The sequence below is a fragment of the Arachis stenosperma genome, chromosome 10 (genome assembly GCF_014773155.1).
Source record: "Arachis stenosperma cultivar V10309 chromosome 10, arast.V10309.gnm1.PFL2, whole genome shotgun sequence".
Taxonomy (NCBI): Eukaryota; Viridiplantae; Streptophyta; class Magnoliopsida; order Fabales; family Fabaceae; genus Arachis; species Arachis stenosperma.
The window spans coordinates 111,493,122-111,513,812 of NC_080386.1; the positions used below are offsets into that span (position 1 = coordinate 111,493,122).

The 20,691-nt window shown below is 34.3% G+C and overlaps 3 protein-coding genes across 6 annotated transcripts in view; 1 reads left to right on the top strand and 2 right to left on the bottom strand.

Annotated features, from left to right (window-relative positions):
* The window catches only part of LOC130955264 (uncharacterized), a gene marked incomplete at both ends in the record, with an annotated part of 143,993 nt that overhangs the window by 23,456 nt on the left and 99,846 nt on the right, over positions 1–20,691 (bottom strand). The window lies entirely within an intron of this gene.
* On the top strand, positions 9,840–14,059 carry LOC130955263 (pentatricopeptide repeat-containing protein At4g31850, chloroplastic-like). 4 transcript variants are annotated; one of them, XM_057882091.1, is made up of 4 exons: positions 9,840–10,017; positions 10,157–13,513; positions 13,612–13,701; positions 13,869–14,059. In XM_057882091.1, the coding sequence occupies exon 2, from the start codon at positions 10,158–10,160 to the stop codon at positions 13,452–13,454; it is 3,297 nt and encodes a 1,098-aa protein (XP_057738074.1). In that variant the 5' UTR covers positions 9,840–10,017; position 10,157; the 3' UTR covers positions 13,455–13,513; positions 13,612–13,701; positions 13,869–14,059. The 4 variants fall into 4 exon arrangements, with proteins under 4 accessions (XP_057738074.1, XP_057738075.1, XP_057738072.1 ...); XM_057882092.1 differs by having other exon boundaries at positions 9,897–10,017; positions 10,154–13,513; XM_057882089.1 differs by lacking the exon at positions 9,840–10,017 and having other exon boundaries at positions 10,113–13,513.
* Positions 14,889–19,606, bottom strand: LOC130955266 (probable protein phosphatase 2C 60). The gene is made up of 11 exons (XM_057882094.1): positions 19,229–19,606; positions 18,288–18,406; positions 17,664–17,727; positions 17,387–17,495; positions 16,897–17,050; positions 16,586–16,711; positions 16,260–16,383; positions 16,052–16,128; positions 15,806–15,858; positions 15,574–15,628; positions 14,889–15,267 (listed from the first exon to the last, which is right to left on the bottom strand). Exons 2-11 carry the CDS (start codon positions 18,402–18,404, stop codon positions 15,055–15,057), a joined length of 1,092 nt encoding a protein of 363 aa, XP_057738077.1. The 5' UTR covers positions 18,405–18,406; positions 19,229–19,606; the 3' UTR covers positions 14,889–15,054.

The window sequence follows — 20,691 nt, forward strand, 5'->3', positions numbered from 1 at the left end:
TTTTTCAGGAGACGGTGAACCAATTGACAAATAATGAAATCACTTTGAATGATGAGTTGCAAGCCTTGTCGTTGTTGAGTTCTTTGCCTAATAGTTGGGAAGTTCTCGTTGTGACACTAACTAACTCAGCTCCAAAAAGAAAGTTGACATTAGCAATGGTTAAAGAGAGCATGTTGAATGAAGAAGCCAGAAGAAGAGAGCGAGGTTTGACTAATGCCTCTTCCCAATCAGAAGCACTTGTTTCAGAGTCACGGGGGAGAAGTCAAAGTAGAAAACCTCATAGTTCTAACAGGTCAGAGAGTCGAAGCAAGTCAAGAGGAAAGTACAAGCCAAGAAAGGAGTTCATTTGTCACCATTGTGGTAAGCCGGGACATATCAAGAGGTATTGTAGGTTCTTGAAAAGAGAACAATCAAGGGAAAGAAACAAAGACAAAGGTAAAGATAGTGATAAAGAAACTACTGCTATTGTTTATGAAGATGTTCTTATCACATATGATGAAAATTATGTGAATCTTGTCTGTAATGATTCCATTTGGATTATAGACTCTGGTGCCTCATGTCATGTCACTCCGAGGCGTGAATTTTTCACTTCCTATACTGCTAGAAATTTTGGCAAGATCAAATTGGGAGATAAAGGAGTGTGTGATATCATTGGTATGGGTGATATGTGGCTTGAAACCAACATAGGATGCAAGTTGCAGTTGAAGAATGTTAGGCATGCACCAGATATGCGGTTCAATCTTATTTCAGTGAAGGCATTGGATCAAGAGGGGTATTGTACTTCCTTTGGTAGTGAAAAATGCAAGATTACCAAAGGGGCTCTCATTGTTAGAGAAGACAATAGTCTCACTACTCTCTACCGGTTGCAAGCAAAGTTGTGCAAAGAAGATGTGATTATAGCTGATGATTCCTCTTTTGATTTGTGGCATATACGTCTTGGTCACTTGAGCAAGAAAGGACTAAGCGTCTTAGCCAAGAAGCACTCACTTCCCGTGAAAGGTACATCTTTAAATACTTGCACTCATTGTTTTGTTGGAAAGCATGCTAGAGTATCATTTCATAATTCTGGACCTCATAGGAGATCACATGTTCTAGATTTAGTTTACACTGATGTTTGCACTATGGATGCTAAGACATCAGGTGGTGCATCATATTTTGTTACTTTTATTGATGATTATTCTCGAAAAGTGTGGGCTTTTGTTTTGAAATCTAAAGACCAGGTGCTCGGTATCTTCAAACACTTTCATGCAAGTGTTGAAAGAGAAACAGGAAGGAAATTGAAATGTGTTCGAGCAGATAATGATGGTGAATATAGGGGTCCGTTTGAAGAGTATTGTAAAGGACATGGGATCAAGCTTGAGAAGACGGTTCCTAATACTCCTCAACATAATAGAGTTGCAGAGAGAATGAATCGCACTATCAATGATAGAGTCAGGTGTATGCTCTCTCATGCAAAGTTGCCTAAATCCTTTTGGGGTAAAGCAATGAGGACTACAGTAGATTTGATATACCTTTCTCCTTCAGTTCCACTAAATGGTGATGTTCCAGAAAAAGTTTGAAGAGGGAAATATGTCTCCTATAGTCACTTACGAGTGTTTGGCTGCAGACCTTTTGTTTATATTCCAAGAGATGAAAGGTCTAAACTTAATGGAAAGTCAAAGTAGTGTATCTTCATGGGTTATGGTCATGAAGACTTTGGTTACAGATTATAGGATCCGGCGAGCAAGAAGATAATTAGAAGCCGATATGTGATTTTTCTTGAAGACTAAACTATTGAAGATCTTGAGAAGATAGATAAGCCAACAATAACTGTTAGACGTTCTGCTGATGATGAACCTGGTCCTTCCACTAGACCTCCTATTGATGGGGAAGATGTACAAGTTGATAATGATGGTGATGATTTGCATGATGAACCTACACCTCAACCTGAAGTGCCAGATGTTGAAGTTCCACCTGAACCACCAGTTGAGTCTGAACTGAGAAGATCTACTAGAGAGCGTCATCCTTCTCAAAAATACTCTCCTCATGAGTATGTGATGAACACTGAAACTGGAGAGCCGGAGAGCTACCAGGAAGCTATGTCTGATGAGCATAAGGAAGATTGGTTGAAGGTCATGCAAGAAGAAATGAAATCCTTGAATGAGAATCATAATTTTGAATTGGTGAAGTTGCCGAAGGGTAAGAGAGCATTCAAGAATAAATGGATGTTCAAGTTGAAAGCAGATGAAAATATCTCACGGCCAAGGTACAAAACTCGATTGGTTGTAAAAGGTTTTGAGCAAAAGAAAGGTATTGATTTTGAAGAGATTTTCTCTCCAGTTGTGAAGATGTCCTCTATTCGAGTTGTGCTTGGATTGGCGGCTAGCTTGAATTTAGAGGTTGAGCAGCTTGATGTGAAGACTGCATTCCTTCACAGTGACATAGATAAAGAAATCTATATGGAGCAACCAGAGGGTTTCGAGGTTAAAGAAAAGGAGCATCTTGTATGCAAGTTGAAGAAGAGCTTATATGGGTTGAAGCAAGCACCAAGGCAATGGTACACGAAGTTTGATTCCTTCATGGAAGGTCATGGATATAGTAAGACTTCTTCTGATCATTGTGTGTATGTTAAGAAATTCTCTGATGGTGATTTTATAATTCTCTTGCTTTATGTTGATGACATGTTGATTGTTGGTCATGACACTAAAAAGATTGAAAGTCTTAAGAAAGACTTGAACAGATCCTTTACTATGAAGGATTTGGGTCCTGCAAAGAAAATCCTTGGCATGAGTATCACTCGTGACAGGAAGAATGGAAAACTGTGGTTGTCACAACAAAAGTATATTGAGAAGGTTTTAGAAAGGTTTAGCATGAGTAATTCCAAACCTGTTAGTACTCCACTTACTAGTCATTTCAAGCTGAGTTCGCAGCAATGTCCTACAAGTGAGAAAGAGAAAGCGGAAATGAAGAAGATTCCATATGCATCTGCAGTTGGCAGTTTGATGTATGCTATGGTTTGTACCAGGCCGGATATTGCTCATGCCGTTGGAGTTGTTAGTCGGTTTCTCTCTAATCCTGGAAAGGAACACTGGCAAGCAGTGAAGTAGATTCTCAGATACCTTAATGGTACTTCCAGAGTTTGTTTATGCTTTGGGAGTAGACAACCTGTGTTGGATGGTTACACAGATGCAGATATGGCTGGGGATCTTGATTCAAGGAAGTCTACTTTTGGTTATATGATGACTTTTACAAGGGGAGCTGTGTCGTGGCAATCTCGACTTCAGAAATGTATTGCTTTGTCTACTACAGAGACAGAATACATTATTGTTGTTGAAGCTTCTAAGGAACTCTTGTGGATGAAGAAATTCCTACAAGATTTAGGCATCAATCAAGAGAAGTTTGTGTTATTTTGTGACAGTCAGAGTGTTATCAATCTCAGCAAGAATTTGACGTTTCATTCCCGATCGAAGCACATAGAGGTAAGTTATCATTGAATACATCAAGCGCTTGAAATGAATTCCTATGCACTTGAGAAGATCCATACTGATGATAATGGTTCAGATATTATGACTAAAAATTTACCTGCAGTGAAGTTTGATTCCTGCAAAGAGAAGGCGGGTTTGGTGGAGCAGCCTATCCCCACTTGAGTTGGTGAGGGAGAGATTTGTTGGTGGATCCCCAACCAAGTGGGGCTCACGGTTTTTTTAAAAAAAAGAAATAAAGAAAGAAAGTGGCTAAAATGGCCACGGGAGAGAGAGAAGCTTTCTTTATGTTTTGAAAGAAAGCAACGAGGCTTCATTCATTTTTGAATGAAAGAAAAGAAGCATTAGAGTTTTGGCGAAGAGGAGAATAATTTGGGGGAAAAGAGCAAGCCAACTTTGATCCTATTAAATTTGCTCCATTTCTTATGAAATTTTAGTATGTTATTCCTGGTGTAGAGATGAACATTAGGATATAACTTGCTAGCTGTATTGCCTTCTCTTTTGCCTGATTTGAAATACCCACTTTGTGGAGGGTTTATGTTGATTCCATCAATTTTGATGATGTATTTTGTTGATTGTTGAGATGCCCTAGTGTCACTAGGAAGACTGTTTGTGTACCCATTATTCTGATACTGGAAGATTTTCTAGACTAGGTCCCGTGGGTTTTTTTGTCTCTCTTTTGGAGATTTTTCCACGTTAAAATTCTAGTGTCTGATTATTTAATTTCTGTCATTATATTTGCTGCTTGGACTATCTTTGGTGTTGCCCATTTAATTGCACAGGTTATGGAAAAATTATTTCTGGTGCTTCCGCTATTAGATAGGTTCTTGTTTTTGAACCTTTATTGAGTTTTTCCCAACAGAAAGTAATATGATTAAGAATAATTTATTTAGATATAATTAAAATAAATAACTAAATAATTATCTACCTAAAAATGAAGGATAAAATTAAAATTTTATTTCAAAATTAAAAATAAAGTTGAACTAAATTAAAAATTAAATAATTTCGGTATATTAGAGACAAAATGTATAATTTAGACTTTGTTGTATATATAACATGCTCTTTTTTTTTGCAAGTTTATATGCAAGTCATTCTATAAATACTTCACGATGAGTAAAAATCTTTAAGAATAAAATTAAAAAACTTATAATGAAAGTAATGTGATTAAGAGTAATTTACTTAGATGTAATTAAAAAATAATTGAATAACTACGCATGGTAAAAAATTGATATTATTGAAAGATAAAATTAAAATTTATTTCTAAGTTAAAAATAAAGTTTATTTAAATTAAATATTAAAAAAGTTCGATACATTAGAGACAAAAGGTATAATTTATATTTTATTATATATGTATCATACTCATTTTTTTTCTTGAAGTTTATCTACTAGTCATTTTAGAAGTATTCTATGATGAGTAAAAATTTTGAATTCGTAATGCAGTTCATTCCATTAAAATTTACTTCCATTTTACTTAATTTGGTAATTCTTTTAAGAGTAATGTATCGATTTTGTTCCCAACATTTTCGTCTTTTTTAAGTTTCTAATGTTTCAAAACTTCTCAAATTTGTCCCACTATCAATTTTGTTAGCAGATCTCTAATGGGGGGACAACAGTGAGACGATTTTAAAACTTTAAAAATTTAAATAGGACGATTTAAATGGTAGAGACAATCTTATGACTTATCCCAAACATTAAAGACAAAATAATATTTTACTCTGATGAAAATGAAAATAAGGAGATGAAAATAAAAATAAAGCATAAAAATATGACTAATTAAATATTTTAAAAATATTTTCAACAAAAAAAAATTTAAAAATATTATTTCCATGTTTTTAGTATTTTCCATTTTAATTTTTAAAAAATTTTCAACCTAAAGAATGGCGCTTTTAGTTTGGAGATAAACATTCAAACCTCACCTCACTCACGCTAGTTCTTTCCCTCTTTTTTCTATCATCAATTTCAACATCAACTCTTCTCCATTCTATTGTTAGATATCTATTATTTACTTTCAATTTATACATATATTTTTTTTGAAAAGATGAAGTATTTTTTATTTTTTTTTAAATTTATTTGACTCTTTTGATTTTTTTATTTTAGGTTCAATTTTTATATCTTTGGACTATATAAAGACAAGGTAAGTAAAATAAAAGTAAAGCTCTAATTAAAATTACTCTCTAAATTAATATGTATTTGTTGAATTTTTTTATTTTAGACATTTAATTTTTTAAAGGCAAGACTATCTCATTTAAAAAACTAAATTTATTATGGAAATAATTTTTTAAATTGACAATGAATTATAAAAGTATCAATAATAAAATTAAAAAAATAAATAAAAACTTAAACAAATATTAACAAAAAGTTGGCTTTTTGTTTTAAATTTTTATTTTTTAACTTAAATAGTTATTTATTTATTTATTCTTATTAATAAATTATTTGTTAAAAAAATATGTCCGCATCAACAAATTTTAATATTAATTAATTGTTTTGGTATAAATATATAAAGAATCAATAACAAAATAAGTAGAATAGAATTAATTTTGATTGCAATTTTTATTATTATTTTCAATTGATGTTTTTAGTGTTATATAGTGTCATAAATAATATAAAACCAGGTACATATATACAACAGATACAAAATTTTCTAAAATAGCATAATAAAATAGTAATTTATTTCATATTAATACCATATAAAAATTAGTTATTAACTTAATAAAAAATTAAATAACTAAAATCATATATTTAATTAAAATATAATTTTATGATTTTAAAATATTAAAAATACATTTTAAAAATAAACCAACAAACATATTTTTATTATTTTCGATGCGTAGAAATGAATTTTGCTTTTCACAAATCTATTGTGTTTTTTAAAATATGAAAAAGTTAGAAATGAAAACTATTTTCTAAAAATAAAAACAAAAAATATTTTTGCAAACTAATTTTTTTAATTTCTTATATAATTATCATGGTTCTGATCAGACTAAATCGATTGGATCAAGACTGGAAACTTCTACGGTTTGTTCTAGCAAGAAAAAGTATCATTTCAGAAAGTATTTGAGAATTGTTGATTCGGCCGATTGGACCAAATCGTCTGTCATCACGCTATTGTCGTACTCCAACTCTCCAACCTCTGTTCATTCTCACGGTCTTACTGTTAATCGAAAAATAATTTTTATTAAGGTAAGCCGATTCGAAAAGAAATTCGACATAAGTTCGATTTCGAAACGCTTTATTAAATCGGACAGATCTAGCCGGACAGGTATTCGAAACAAATAATCAAGTAAGGTATTCGAATACATGGATCGAGCGGTTATGGCAGTGGAGGAGTTGAAGGCTTTCATGTGAGGAAATCATGAGTAACGTTTATAGGCAAAGAAGCGGGAACGGTTACCGGAAAGTGTGTGTAAAGGATTGCACTGTGTAATTAATTATCAGTTACATAAGTAGATTATAAATACTAGAAAGTGTTAGGGAATAAGGGTTGAAACTTTAACTCAGAAAACACTCAAGCACACTCACATCCCCGGAGAATTCCTGAGTTTGCAATCGAGTTACTTTTCTGTAGGGTTCCTTCCACATTTTTTACTCTTTCAATTTATCTTCTTGTAAACTTTATTTTTCAAGCAAGTTTATCTTTCAAGTTTCTTTATCTTCAATGTCTAATTTACATTTCTGCACTTTTAATTTTCATGTCAAAGTCATTTGACTCAGGCGAAGTCATTTTACTGCTTTTTTTTTTTTAATTTCAAACGCAATCCTTTCTGATTTCAGCACATTTTCTTTTCAAAAACTTTACTTTTTCGTTTCTTTTATTGATTTACAAATTTTAATTTATCTTCTATCCCAATTCCCGTCTAATCGAAGACACTTTAATGCACTTTTAGAAAACTGGTACCTGCAAAGAGGAGTAGGTTTCGCTCCCAGACTACTAGATATCGAACCACCATCGATTTGCTAAAAATTGACAAAACACTTACCAAACAGCTTCTTCCTTGAGCTTGGCATTCGTCATTCATCTGCTCAACTACGCTTCTACGGCCGTTCGTCACATTCAGGAGCTTTCGTCATCGTCTGGTCGTCGTGTTCCAAGTCTCCAACTTCTATCCTCATTTACCAATTGGCAGCTTCTTCCTCGAGTTCGGCGTTAGTATCTGATTTTTGTCTGCTCATCTGCACTTCTGTCATCGCCTATTATTGTGCTCGTCGGCTGGTCACTGTCGTCTAGTCACTCTCCCTCACACTTTGCCCGATCGAAGGTAATGATTCTCTGTTCACTGCTAGCGCTTGTTTTTTGTGCCTTTTTTTAGAAATAAAATTATATTGATTATTGAATCTTATTGATTAGCTTTGCTCACTCTTGATGTAATATATTGTACTCTGGTTTGTGTCTTCATGGCTGTTGTGCTATGTATTTTGGGTTCTGCTACTCACTGTTGTACTTTTTTTTGTGTTTTTTGTACTGTATTTGTTCATTATGATCAGTTCTCTTATTTAAATTGTGACATTCTTGATTAAAATAGTGATATAATGAATATTAAATTATTAATAATTGATGAGATAAAATGTTATTTATACATTTTATAATTTGTAATTTCAATTATGATGATAGTATCAATCATAAAATATCTACTAATAATAATAAATCTGTGGATATTTTTTATTATTTAATTTTTGAGTTTGTATCTTGATAAGATCATAAGATTTTGGTTGATAATATTTTATGTAATATTTTAAATTTGAATAATATTTTAAGATTTATATTAAATTATAATTATATTTTAGTGTGTTTTATTTATATTTTATTTATTATTTTATCATAAAATAACTATTTCAAATTAAATTACGATTGAACTAATCAAACCAACAAATCAATAACTGGTGAAAACTCAGGTGCAGTCGACTTCACGTGAAATTGATAACCGAGAGTCGTTAGATGAAAATTTAGTCAATTCAGTCAAATCATCTAACGGCTCCTAATTATCAACTTCACGTGAAGTCAACTGCACTTGAGTTCCCACCTCAATAACTAGAGCAGTTTAATTTTTAAAACCTTAATAATTATCAAATACTAAAATTATCAAATACTTATTTAGTTATTTTGCTAAAAACTTAAGCAAATAAAATAAAATGATATTACTATCAAAGGTTATGAAAACCAGTTCAAACTGACTGTCAAACCAGTCAAATCGCGAACCAAAGAGAATGTCGATTCAGATTAATGCCAAAACCGTCCAATCAGAAAATCATTATTAGACCGCCAAATCGGCCAAAAATCGGTCGGTCGAACCAACCGTGAACCGGCCGGTTTTGAATTTTAAGCAAAATGCACCATTTTGTTCACTTTGGTTGCCTAAACGTGTGAACCACTGAACCCCTAACCCTTTAGCATAACCCAACGTCTCCCAATCCCAACCCACCCAACCCAGCACAATGGCGCAGCAGTCCCGCTCCCTCCCTTCACCCTCGAGCTCATGAGCTCGTCGTTCCTGTCACCGCCGGCGAGCTGTCTCCGTCACAACCGTCCAGTCGTTGGACCGCTCCCGCCGCCGTCGCAAGTTGGAGCTTCGTCGCCGATCGTGCAGCTCTCCACCATCATCGCCGTTTCAACTCGGGAAGCACCATCGCCGGGCTCGCCTCCTGCCTCCGTCGCGCACCTTTGTTCCACCATCGCTGGCGTCACGTGGTTCCACAGGTCATTTCTATGAACCGGTTCCCCCTCTGTGTTATGCTTCTGCCTTCTAGCTTCTAGGTTTTTTTTAACAATAATTGTTGAATAACTAATTAATTATTGTTGATTAATCTGTGAATTTGTTATGGATTAAATAATTTTTAATTAATTTGTGAATATGCATGTTGTTATTGGTTGAATAATTGTTGGTAGATTGGATTATATTGTTGTTAAATTGAATTTTGATGCTGTTATTGCTGCTGTTATGGGTTGCTGTGATTGTTATTAGATTGGATTATATTGTTATTGGATTGCTCTTAATTTTTAGGTGTGAATTATATTGTTATTGTTATTGGATGTTGGCATTTTGTGTTTGGTTGTTTTTTTTTGTTATTTGACTTTTTGAGTTTGTATTTGAATGAGATCATAACATTGTGATTTACGTAGTATTGTTAATGTGGATGATATTTTAAAATTTATATTAGACTATAATTATGTTTTAGTGTGTTTTATATTTTATTTATTATTTTATTATAAAAATATTTTTGGTTGAAACACGGTCGAATCGGTTAAACTAGTAAACCAATAGCTAGAGAGGTTCGATGACCGATTCGGTTTTGAGAACCTTGATTACTATAGTTACTGATGACGTCAGCCGAACCGTAAAATATCCGTTGGTCCATTCACAATCTCGCCTCACCTCACCTCACAGAGCATGATGCTGTCTATCTATCTTACTATCTATCTTGCTGCAAAATTATCCAAACCAAAGACGATAACTTTTTTATAATTGGTCATCGACATGCCTGAATCTGCTTAGACATTGTAAAGCATCTATGTCTGTGTCCCTGCTTCTGCACCTTCCATCCATTCATCCCTGCATAACAGGTTAAACCTCTTCTTTTGCTTTCATATGCACTTCAATTAAATTCATTCACTCCATTTCCTTCTTTTTTCATTGTTTAGATAATTGTGTAGCTTTTATGGTCATCCTAATACTCTGCTCTTCAACCCTGTGTTCTAGCAGTATGTCATATTGCTGTGCCTTCGCTGACACCAATGTCTATCTTCTGAAAAATAATGGGCTCTTGGGTGGAAGCAGTTCTGTGAAAGTAAAGATTTTGACTAATGGGTCTTCGCTAAATCAGAAGAAACTTGGAAGAAGACAAGTGGGTCTTCATGCCTTTGGCACAAAGTGTGCACACGAGGTGGTTGTGGAAAATGGCAAGAGAAAAATGGGAGTGTCCTCTGAAGAAGTTATTGGAGTTCTGAAGTCTATTTCGGATCCAAATTCTGCTCTTTCCTACTTCAAGATGGTTGCTCAGTTGCCGAATATTTTGCATACCACTGAAGCATGCAATTACATGCTTGAGTTGTTGAGGGCTCACACGAGGATTCAGGATATGGTCTTTGTCTTTGATGTAATGCAAAAGCAAGTTATTAATCGAAATTTGAATACGTATCTCACTATATTTAAAGCTCTTTCAGTTAAAGGTGGGATTCGGCGGGCGCCATTTGCACTTGGAAAGATGAGGGAAGCTGGTTTCATCCTGAATGCTTATTCATATAATGGGATGATCCATTTACTACTCCAACCTGGGTTTTGTAGAGAGGCTTTGGAGGTTTATAGAAGAATGATCTCGGAAGGGCTTAAGCCTAGCATGAAGACATACTCAGCACTGATGGTAGCACTAGGGAAGAAAAGGGATACCAGAACCATTATGGATTTGTTGGAAGAGATGAAAACTTTGGGATTGAGGCCAAATATGTACACATATACCATATGCATTAGAGCACTTGGTAGGGTAGGGAAAATTGATGATGCCTGTGCGATTTTAAGGGAAATGGATGATGAAGGATGCGGGCCTGATGTTGTCACTTATACAGTTCTGATTGATGCTCTTTGTAATGCGGGGAAGCTTGATAAGGCCGAGGAATTATATACAAAGATGAGAGAGAGCCATCACAAACCTGATCGGATAACATATACTACTTTGATCGACAAGTTCAGTAACTGTGGCAACTTGGATATGGTGAAAAGATTCTGGAGGGAGATGGAAGCTGATGGTTATGAACCTGACGTGGTTTCCTACACAACATTCATTGATGCTTTATGCAAATCTGGGAGCATTGATCAGGCCTTTGCTATGTTAGAAACGATGAAGATGAAAGGAACTTTTCCAAATCTTCATACTTACAACACTTTGATCTCTGGACTTTTGAAGAGGAAAAGATTAGATGAGGCATTAGAACTTTTCGATAATATGGAATCTTTGGGCGTTGAACCTACTGCTTATTCATATGTTCTGTTCATCGACTATTATGGAAAGTCCGGTGATCCAGGAAAAGCTCTTGAGACCTTTGAAACGATGAAAAAGAGAGGAATTGCGCCTAGTATAGTAGCATGTAATGTATCTTTATATAGTCTTGCAGAAATGGGTAGGATCAGAGAAGCAAATGATATATTCAACGATCTTTACAACTGCGGACTTTCACCAGATTCAGTAACCTATAATATGATGATGAAGTGCTATAGAAAAGCAGGGCAAATAGACAAAGCCATAGAGCTTTTGGATGAGATGATAAGCAATGGGTGTGAACCAGATATAATTATGGTTAATTCGTTAATTTATATGCTTTACAAGGCCGATCGAGTTGATGAGGCATGGGAAATGTTTGGGAGACTGAAGGATTTGAAGCTGGCTCCGACAGTAGTGACATACAATACTCTACTTGCTGGCTTGGGGAAAGAAGGAAAAGTCGAAAAGGTTCTTGAACTGTTTGGGAGTATGACAGAGTCTGGATGTCCTCCAAACACAATAACTTTCAACACACTCCTTGATTGTCTTTGCAAGAACGACGCGGTTGATTTGGCGTTGAAAATGCTATGCAGAATGACGATGATGAACTGTAGTCATGATGTTCTGACTTATAACACCATCATCTATGGGTTGATCAAAGAAGACAGAATTAGTTATGCATTCTGGTTTTTCCATCAGATGAAGAAATCTCTCTACCCTGATCTCGTAACTTTATGCACCCTCCTTCCTGGTGTTGTACGGTATGGAATGATAGAGGATGCTATCAAGAATGTCATTGAATTTGTTTATCAGGCAGGTTTAGAGAAAGGCAAACAATCCTTGGAAGAACTAATGGAATCCATTTTAGTTGAAGCGAAAATTGAAGATGCCATTCTATTTGCTGAAAGATTGGTAAGTGCTTCTGGTTTCCAAGATGACTGTGTAATATTACCTCTAATTAAAGCCTTGTGTAAGCGGAACAAGATCCTTGATGCTCAAAAATTATTTGATAAGTTCACCAAAACTTTGGGAGTTCATGCAACCGTTGAATCATATAATTGCTTGATGGATGGGGTTCTTGGATCTAATATGATTGAAAAAGCCTGGGATCTTTTTGTGGAGATGAAGGATGCAGGTTGTCATCCAAATATTTTCACGTATAACTTGCTGCTCGATGCTCATGGTAAATCTGGGAGGATTGATGAACTCCTTGAACTTTTCAATGAGCTGCAGAGTAGGGGATGCAAGCCTAATGCCATAACCCATAACATTATCATCTCTGCGCTTGTGAAATCTAATAGCATCAATAAGGCATTAGATTTGTATTATGAGCTCATAAGTGGTGATTTCTCTCCCACTCCCTGCACTTATGGACCTCTTATAGATGGACTTTTAAAGAGTGGGAGATTTGAGGAAGCAATGAAGATCTTTGAGGAGATGTTAGACTATCAATGCAAGCCAAACAGTGCTATTTTCAATATTCTCATCAATGGATTTGGGAAAGCTGGAAAAATTGATGTTGCTTGTGATATGTTCAAGAGGATGGTTAAAGAGGGAATAAGGCCAGACCTGAAGTCTTACACAATTCTTGTAGAGTGCCTATGCTTGGCCGGAAGAGTCGACGATGCTGTGTACTACTTTGAGGAACTAAAGTCAACTGGCCTTGATCCTGATAGAGTTTCGTACAATCTTATGATCAATGGGCTCGGAAGATCACGCAGGTTGGACAATGCTCTTTCTCTTTTCGGCGAAATGAAGTGTAGGGGAATTTCTCCTGATCTTTACACTTACAATGCATTGATTCTCCATCTTGGGATAATTGGAGAGGTGGACCTAGCCGGAAAGATGTATGAGGAACTGCAAGCAAGGGGTCTGGAACCTAATGTCTTCACTTATAATGCTCTCATTCGTGGGCATAGTTTGTCGGGAAACAAAGACAGAGCTTTCAATGTCTACAAGAAGATGATGGTACAGGGGTGCAGCCCCAACAGACAAACTTTTGCTCAACTTCCTAATAAATGCTGATTTCACTCACAGGATCATTCTGGTGCAAGCCTTTATTCTCAATGATAGAGACCTTTAAGGTAATTATCAATATTTTTTACGAAGAAAATTTTTGACTACCTATGATAATGAGAATATTAGATATCTTGGTAACTTTATATCATTTTGGTTTCTTCAGGAATACCCTGCTCCTTTGCCTCATTGCTCAGTGTATATATTAATGTGCAAATTATTCACTTCATATGCTGGCAACTGCTGCTGATTAATGGTAGAAGTATTTAACTTGTGCAGACGCAGTACTTGCTATGATTTTTATGGACCAATTCTTTCTATAAGAACTATGAGTATATTTCTGCCAGTTTGATAAATTTGTTTTATGGTTATAATACAAAGTAATTGTTTATGTTTACTTATTATCTTTCTATGCAATTGCAGGGATATGTGTAGATGGGGAAGGCATGAAGTTCGACTTTTGTGCAAAACTAAACTTGAGCCATTTAAAGATTTGTATATTTGAAATTGTAATCATATGTAAAGTGTAAAAGCAGTGTTAGATCAGAAATTGTAAAGGCAGATGCTAATATGCAATCATTTGAATATAAAAGGGTTTTCTTTTGGCCGAACAATGCACACAACTAAACATGACTAAGTTTCCTATAATAAGTAGCCACTTAGAAGAACATTGAAAATATCATTAATAGAAGTATTATTAAGAGTGGGAAAACATAAAAATGATATACAATTCAAATATTACAAATTTTCTTCTGATATATGTAATTATATTTAACATTGTTGTGTGAGGTAAGTGATGACACATCATCTTAAGCAATTTTTAGGATTTTTTATTTATTTTCTTAGATTTTCAATTAAATTTTTTATGATTTCTAATAGAATTTAATAAATAATCAAATATTTGAAGTTGAAATAGTATTTTAAGTTTTTAGGAGTTTTGGATTTAAAAAGTAGCAAGAATTATCATTTTTACTAAAGCCACACAAGCAAATGGTGCACACAAGTCCCACGCTCCTCCCCCCCCCCCCCCTTTCTTCATGCTCAATCGGTTATAACTTGAGTTACAAAAATCCAAATAAGATCAGAATAATATGCATATGCACCAAGTTGCCGATATCTATGAGCTTTAATTTTCGCTCATTAGCAAGTTGCAACCCTGTGATGTCACTGTGTAACATGCACCAAGTTGAAGTTAAATTAGATCTGAAATTCTATTTCACGACCAAGAAAAGAAAATGCATCTCCTGTATAGCCAGAAACCGACTCGGCTTTACATATAAAATAGATACTAAGAATGTGATATTGTCTTTTATATGACAAGTTGTAATTGACTTAATACCCTCATGTATTCCATTAATAATAATAAAATAAAAATCTCATGTTATAATATCGTGCAAGAGCTATAAGCAGAGAGAGAGAGAGAGAGAGAGAGAGAGAGAGAGAGAGAGAGAGAGAGAGAGAATCTATTATGTGATCAGAATAATTGTATGTAGTGTTAGATGAAAGGAACATGACCATTCAGAGGCAGTGTAATCACCAGTGCACACTATATATGAGATATAAAATAAAATATAATACATATGAGCACTATTGCTTCAGAAAAAACACCCTAACTTTCACTACTATCCGCTTTTGGTTCATGAGCTTCTTCAGCTTTTTCGTTTGCAGAGGATTGCTGCTCTTCTGGTGGTGCACTGGATTGAGCTGGCTTCTTGAACTGCACCAAGATCATCGTCATGTTGTCGCATCCCTCGCCACCAGCGGTTGATGGAGCCAAACACCGATCGAGTACTCTTTCGCACACTACAGAAAGCTTGGTTTCCTGCAACGAAAAGTAATCACACCACTCGATGAAGATGCATTAACAAAAAAGAAGAGTTGTGTTAGCCTTCAAAATCCGACGTAAAACTTTGTCGAATCCCAATGCATGGACAAGACGCAATGATATTGTTAGATTCATATAGCCGATCCCATCTAATGGGATAAGCCTAAGTTAAGCCCTAAGTTAAGAACTTGATGAGGATGCATTATCCAGATTCCAGACCAATAAGCATAGTACATGAATGAGAATGATGGCTACTTATTATTTGAATGCTGAAGAAAACGTTAAAACTAAGTGAGAACTTACAGAGCGCAATTGTTCATGAATAAAATCTACCAACTGTTGGCTTGACATGCAATCCCTGAAAAGAATCATGAGAAAATAAATTATTCGTTAAATGATGGCGTGAAGAAGCGTTTGCAGAAAGAATCTTTTTCAGAATCAAACACAGTCGGTGTTAACTGTAAAGTGTAAACAGCAAAAATGACTCAGATTATAGTTAGAATCAAATGAGCATATTAAAGCATAAGAAAAATACCATATGCCATCACAAGCTAGGACCATGAATTCATCTTCTTCACAAAGGTCGACCTATAATAAATGTCGCAACAAAAACAACGCATCAGTCATAATAGATGAATGCTTGAAGTCAAATACTCGAGAGTCGCAGTAAGTGCTAATCATGCATCTTAATATTCATTATATGATACAGCGAAATTAACCTTGTCACACGGATCTGTGCACCACTTAAACGAATTTGCCGAATTGTATAACAAAAACTTACAGTGTTTATATCTGGATTGGCAGTTACAATTTGTTTTTCAGCGGGAAGAAATTTATTCTGTTTAAATTCCATGTCACCTGCAATAAAATATTAAAGGTTAGATACCTAAGCTGTGCTCACTCAAGTTAAAATTGAAAGAAGAGCAGCATACTAAAAAAAGATGATTTGATTAATCTTTACAAAGTCACATGCATAGTATGAAAGTTACCAATAGCTCTTGCAAGATTTAAACTTCCATTAACTCGTCCTGCGTGAATAAAACCACCAGCTTTCAAGATTCTTTCCTTTTCAATCTCAAGCTCAGGTTTGTGGTCTCTAGACAAATTGTATGCCTGTAGAGAAGAGTCATAGTAAAACATCTTACATAACTCACCAAGATCTGTAACATTTAAAACTTGACATATATATGAAGTGTTCCGGGGCGGGGGAGAAGAAAGAAACAATGCATATTATGAGCAATTTATACTTCATCGGTACTTGTGTAAGCAGTGAAAGCTTAATCAAAATTCAAGAATTTCATTTCTCTAAAGTTACCTGACCCTTTCGAGAAATTACACAACGCGAATCACCAGCATTTGCAACAAAAAGTTGGTTGTTTCTAATAACAGCAACACAGGCAGTGCTTCCAGAAGTTGGGCCAGCAAAATCAGCATGAGGTCCCTAAATACAGTAAACAAAATCAAATTAAAGAATGCCAAAAAAGAAAAGTAAACTATATAAAGGGAGATGTTTACAAAATTTTCAAATTATCAGACGCACATAAAACATGCACCTCTAGAGAAACCAAGTACATCCAATGAAACTGAGACAATATCGAGTAAAACTTAATCAAATGTCATACCTACCTCCTCAAAAGCCCAATCATCAACTTGGTCACCACCATCGGTACCTTTTGGAGACCAAATCAACCCTTCTATCATTCCAGTAAACTTGTTTATCTTATCCCCCAAGACTGATAATTCCCTCCATCCCCTTTGGCCACGCATCATGTCATCCATTCTGCATAATATCAGAAGAACCAGTTCATAACTTCCTTTCAAGAAGGATTCGGTGACCACATTTTCGACCACATTTTCTTGTCTCGATTAGACCAGGAGACAGAAGATATAGTGCAATAGCTCAGACAATGCAATAAATTAAATAACACACAACACTAATAACCCGAGTGTGTGAAACATTTCAAACAGACTGTGTGTGAGACCCTCGTGATCCGAACAAAGGTTTTAGATGGTACCGAAAACAGCTGACACTAAACATATTTAGAAAACAAGTTCCTGTTATAAGGACAGAGAAAATTGTCATTAAGCATAGTATGAGGCCCCCTTTTCATCTAACCTTAGAAATGCTTTCTGAAGAGAGGTTCCTATATCTCCATCTGCATATTCTTTACTTCTGAGCACCTGTTGGTGAAGAAACTTTGCACAAAACTTTGCAACCACCTTACCTAAAATTTTGCAACCACCGCAGAAGAGGTAGGAATATGAGGTTTAAATATTTTCCAAAAGGCATGAAATATACAGAGTAAAACAAGCCATTGGTAATTTATCAGTCGTAGTAAAAATGGCATTCTATCATCAATCCAAGTAGACAAGCTATTACAGATCTTACATACCTCCATGCCCATCGTAGACACCAAAAAACGAAGTAGAATCATCCAGATCAGTATATGCAGCATGCTAACAAAAGGGTGGAAAAAAAGAAAGATTATCAATGAATAAAAATCAGGAAAAATTAAAATCCGAAATTGCAGTATATTCACAAATATACCTTCTAGTCCCCTAAAAACAACAGCATCTTTCAACCAAAATATAAGCCAAAGCTTATTCAGCTTCAACAAATACACTACTAACATCAGATGCTGTCGAAAACAATAACCAAAAGAATGACTAACAAATCGCAATGCCCACCATGAATGCCTTAGATCAGAGTATAGAATGTTAAAAAAAAGAGAAATTAGCCCACAAAAGAAATAAATATTAGCATATAATTCTTGGTTCCTCCTGTCTATTTTCGCAACAAATTAATTTCAAACAACATAAAAAGTGTATCTTGTCAATCCTTAAACAACATCATTGAACATACACCAACATATCGGAAGGCTAAATGAAGCAGGAACCAATGCTGCCGCAACCCAGCAAACAATTCAATGCAACTAGACTAAAATTGTCAAACAGGTTCAGAATGCATTGGCAGATTCAATATATAAAAACCTAGCAATTTTTCAATTATTACTCACAGCATCTTCCATTGTTGCACGCCAGCCTTGCATGGATGATAAACCATATCTAAGACGGTCATTTTCACCATCTTCAGAAAACTTTTCAGTTTTGGGTGTGCTTAGATATATTCCCATTCCTGTCCAAACAATAACATGTGAACATACTTCAATTTATTTAAAAAACAAGAAAATGAAGAAAACGTATACCAAACTAAGTCAAAAAGAATACAAGGATGCAATATTGTAGCTCTGGAAGCATCATGAATTTTAAGGAGCATTGAAAAGGGAAATATAGAACTAGCACTACAATGTCACAGGTAATACTAACTATGAAGTTACACTATATCCACCTAAAACATCTTCCTAATCATCCTAGGATGCCAAATTCCAGTTACATTTCTAAAGAAATTATTGATCAAGGAATGCTTTGAAGTCAGAAACTAAATAGACTCCAACCACAAAGTGGTCATCTCAATATTTTTTTCTCTCTTTCTTTTTTTACCACTCTCACTCTCAGGATTCAAGGAGACTAGCATTGAATTAGGATTAATCTGAAGTCAAGTACAAGATTATCATCAAAGCTGAACAAGGAGAAGCCCAAGAAGGAGCATTCTATATATAGGATATTTTGCTTAGAGGGATGACAACTGAACAATGTAAAGTGTTAACATCACAGCAATAACCTAAACAAAAAGAAGGATACTTAACAAATTAACAAGTATTAAGAGGCTGTGATTACAAATTACAATCATATAGCTTACAACAAAAAGACAAGATGCTGGATGATCCTAATTCTGGTTGGAAATGATTACTTGACAATGGAGGGACCATGCAAAGGAACAACAAACAAGATCAATAATGAAGAAAGAACCACAGTGATGATGATAGGAGCAAAATAACAAAAAGGAAAACTTTTTATTTCTCTGCGGAAAACAAACAATAAGTATGAGCTCACTTACTCAATAGCTGAGTGTCCCTTGAGTGTCACAGAACCAACCCAACTGAGAAATCCAAAAAGGAAAAAAAAAACTTTTTTTACTTCTGAAACAACAAAGTGCTGGTGATGATGATGATGATGATGATGATGATGATGATGATGATAGAAAAAGGGGTCTTTTGTAGTATGATCAATAATCGGAGGAGAATTGACCCAGAGAATAGAGAACCAGTGATAAGAGGGATCACAAGTAAAGGAAGAAACTTTGCAGAAGCTTCGTTGATTTGAGCGATTTGGGGTCTTCGAATTTTCTGGATTTCAAGGTTTCGGTGCTGTGCACAGAGTACTACAGCTCAACAGCTTCTTCATCATTCTCTCTCTTGGATTTTGTTCTCATCTACTTTCCTTCATATTTTAATATTTATTTTTATTTATAAGTTAAATTATATTTTTTGTTCTTGATCTTTTTTATTTTTTTAAAATATTTATAATATTTTTGTTCATAATATTTTTATTTATAATAAAATTATTTCTGAATATTAATTTTATATAAAATGTTAAAAAAATTAAAATTTTTTAAAAATAATTTTTACATAAATTAAAAATATTAAAAATAAAATAAAATAAATAAAAAATATTAAAAATAAAATTAAATAAAATTAAATTATTAAAATATTTTTAAAAAATTACAAATACAAGAAAAAAATATATTTTTCTCTTATTTAGTTATTTATATATCCTTCAGCTTTTGCGTGCCTCCTTTTGAATATAATGAAAATGAAAATATTAAAATACAAGAAAGAATATTATTTTGTTTTTCAGAAATTGATAAATAAATAATTTAAAGGGAAAGGTGAAATCTTTTTGCATATCTTGCTCTTGTAGCGTTGGAACTTGGAAATATCCATGTCCCCGGATTTGACTCTTGCGTACAGCTCTATTTTATTGGATGGGATCTGATCTCTTTGCCTTTTAAAACCCAAAGGAATCCCATACATATAAAATTTTTTATTATTCACGTTATTTTTTAATTCGGAAGTAGAATTTAAAATTTTAATATTTATTTAAGCGTTCGAATAATACTTATTTAATACTTTTAATTCAACTAATTCAATTAATTTTTAGATTTAACAATTGATGGGTGTATTAATATTTTGATATTTTAGCTTACTTTATGTTACATGATAATGTGTTATTCAATATTCACACCTTGGGAATAAAATCTTCCTAAGCATGGGTATTTAATAGGATACATTGTTTCTAATGTTGCAAATTCTCCATTCACGTTACAAATTATTATAATTTTCAAACCTTTTCTAGATATGATTCGCCATGTATTTCTTCAGTAACAGTCTAAGGTTGGGTTTGGTAAAGCTTTTTCAGGAGGTGCTAAAAAGTACAAGCACATCATTTTGCGTTTGGTAAATTAAAAAGCTCAAGTGCTTGTGCTTGCGGCTTTTAAAAGTTAGGGGTGCTTTTGAAAGC

What these genes read in the sequence shown, in the direction of transcription:
- LOC130955263 (XM_057882089.1), top strand. Translation starts at nt 10,113, where the DNA reads ATGGTCATCCTAATACTCTGCTCTTCAACCCTGTGTTCTAGCAGTATG.
- LOC130955266 (XM_057882094.1), bottom strand. Translation starts at nt 18,404, where the DNA reads ATGGGAATATATCTAAGCACACCCAAAACTGAAAAGTTTTCTGAAGAT. An exon ending in TGTCTACGATGGGCATGGAG is followed by an intron (nt 17,496 to 17,663) that starts GTATGTAAGATC and finishes GCAAAATTTTAG; the next exon opens with GTAAGGTGGTTGCAAAGTTT. An exon ending in CTAGCTTGTGATGGCATATG is followed by an intron (nt 15,629 to 15,805) that starts GTATTTTTCTTA and finishes GATTCTTTTCAG; the next exon opens with GGATTGCATGTCAAGCCAAC.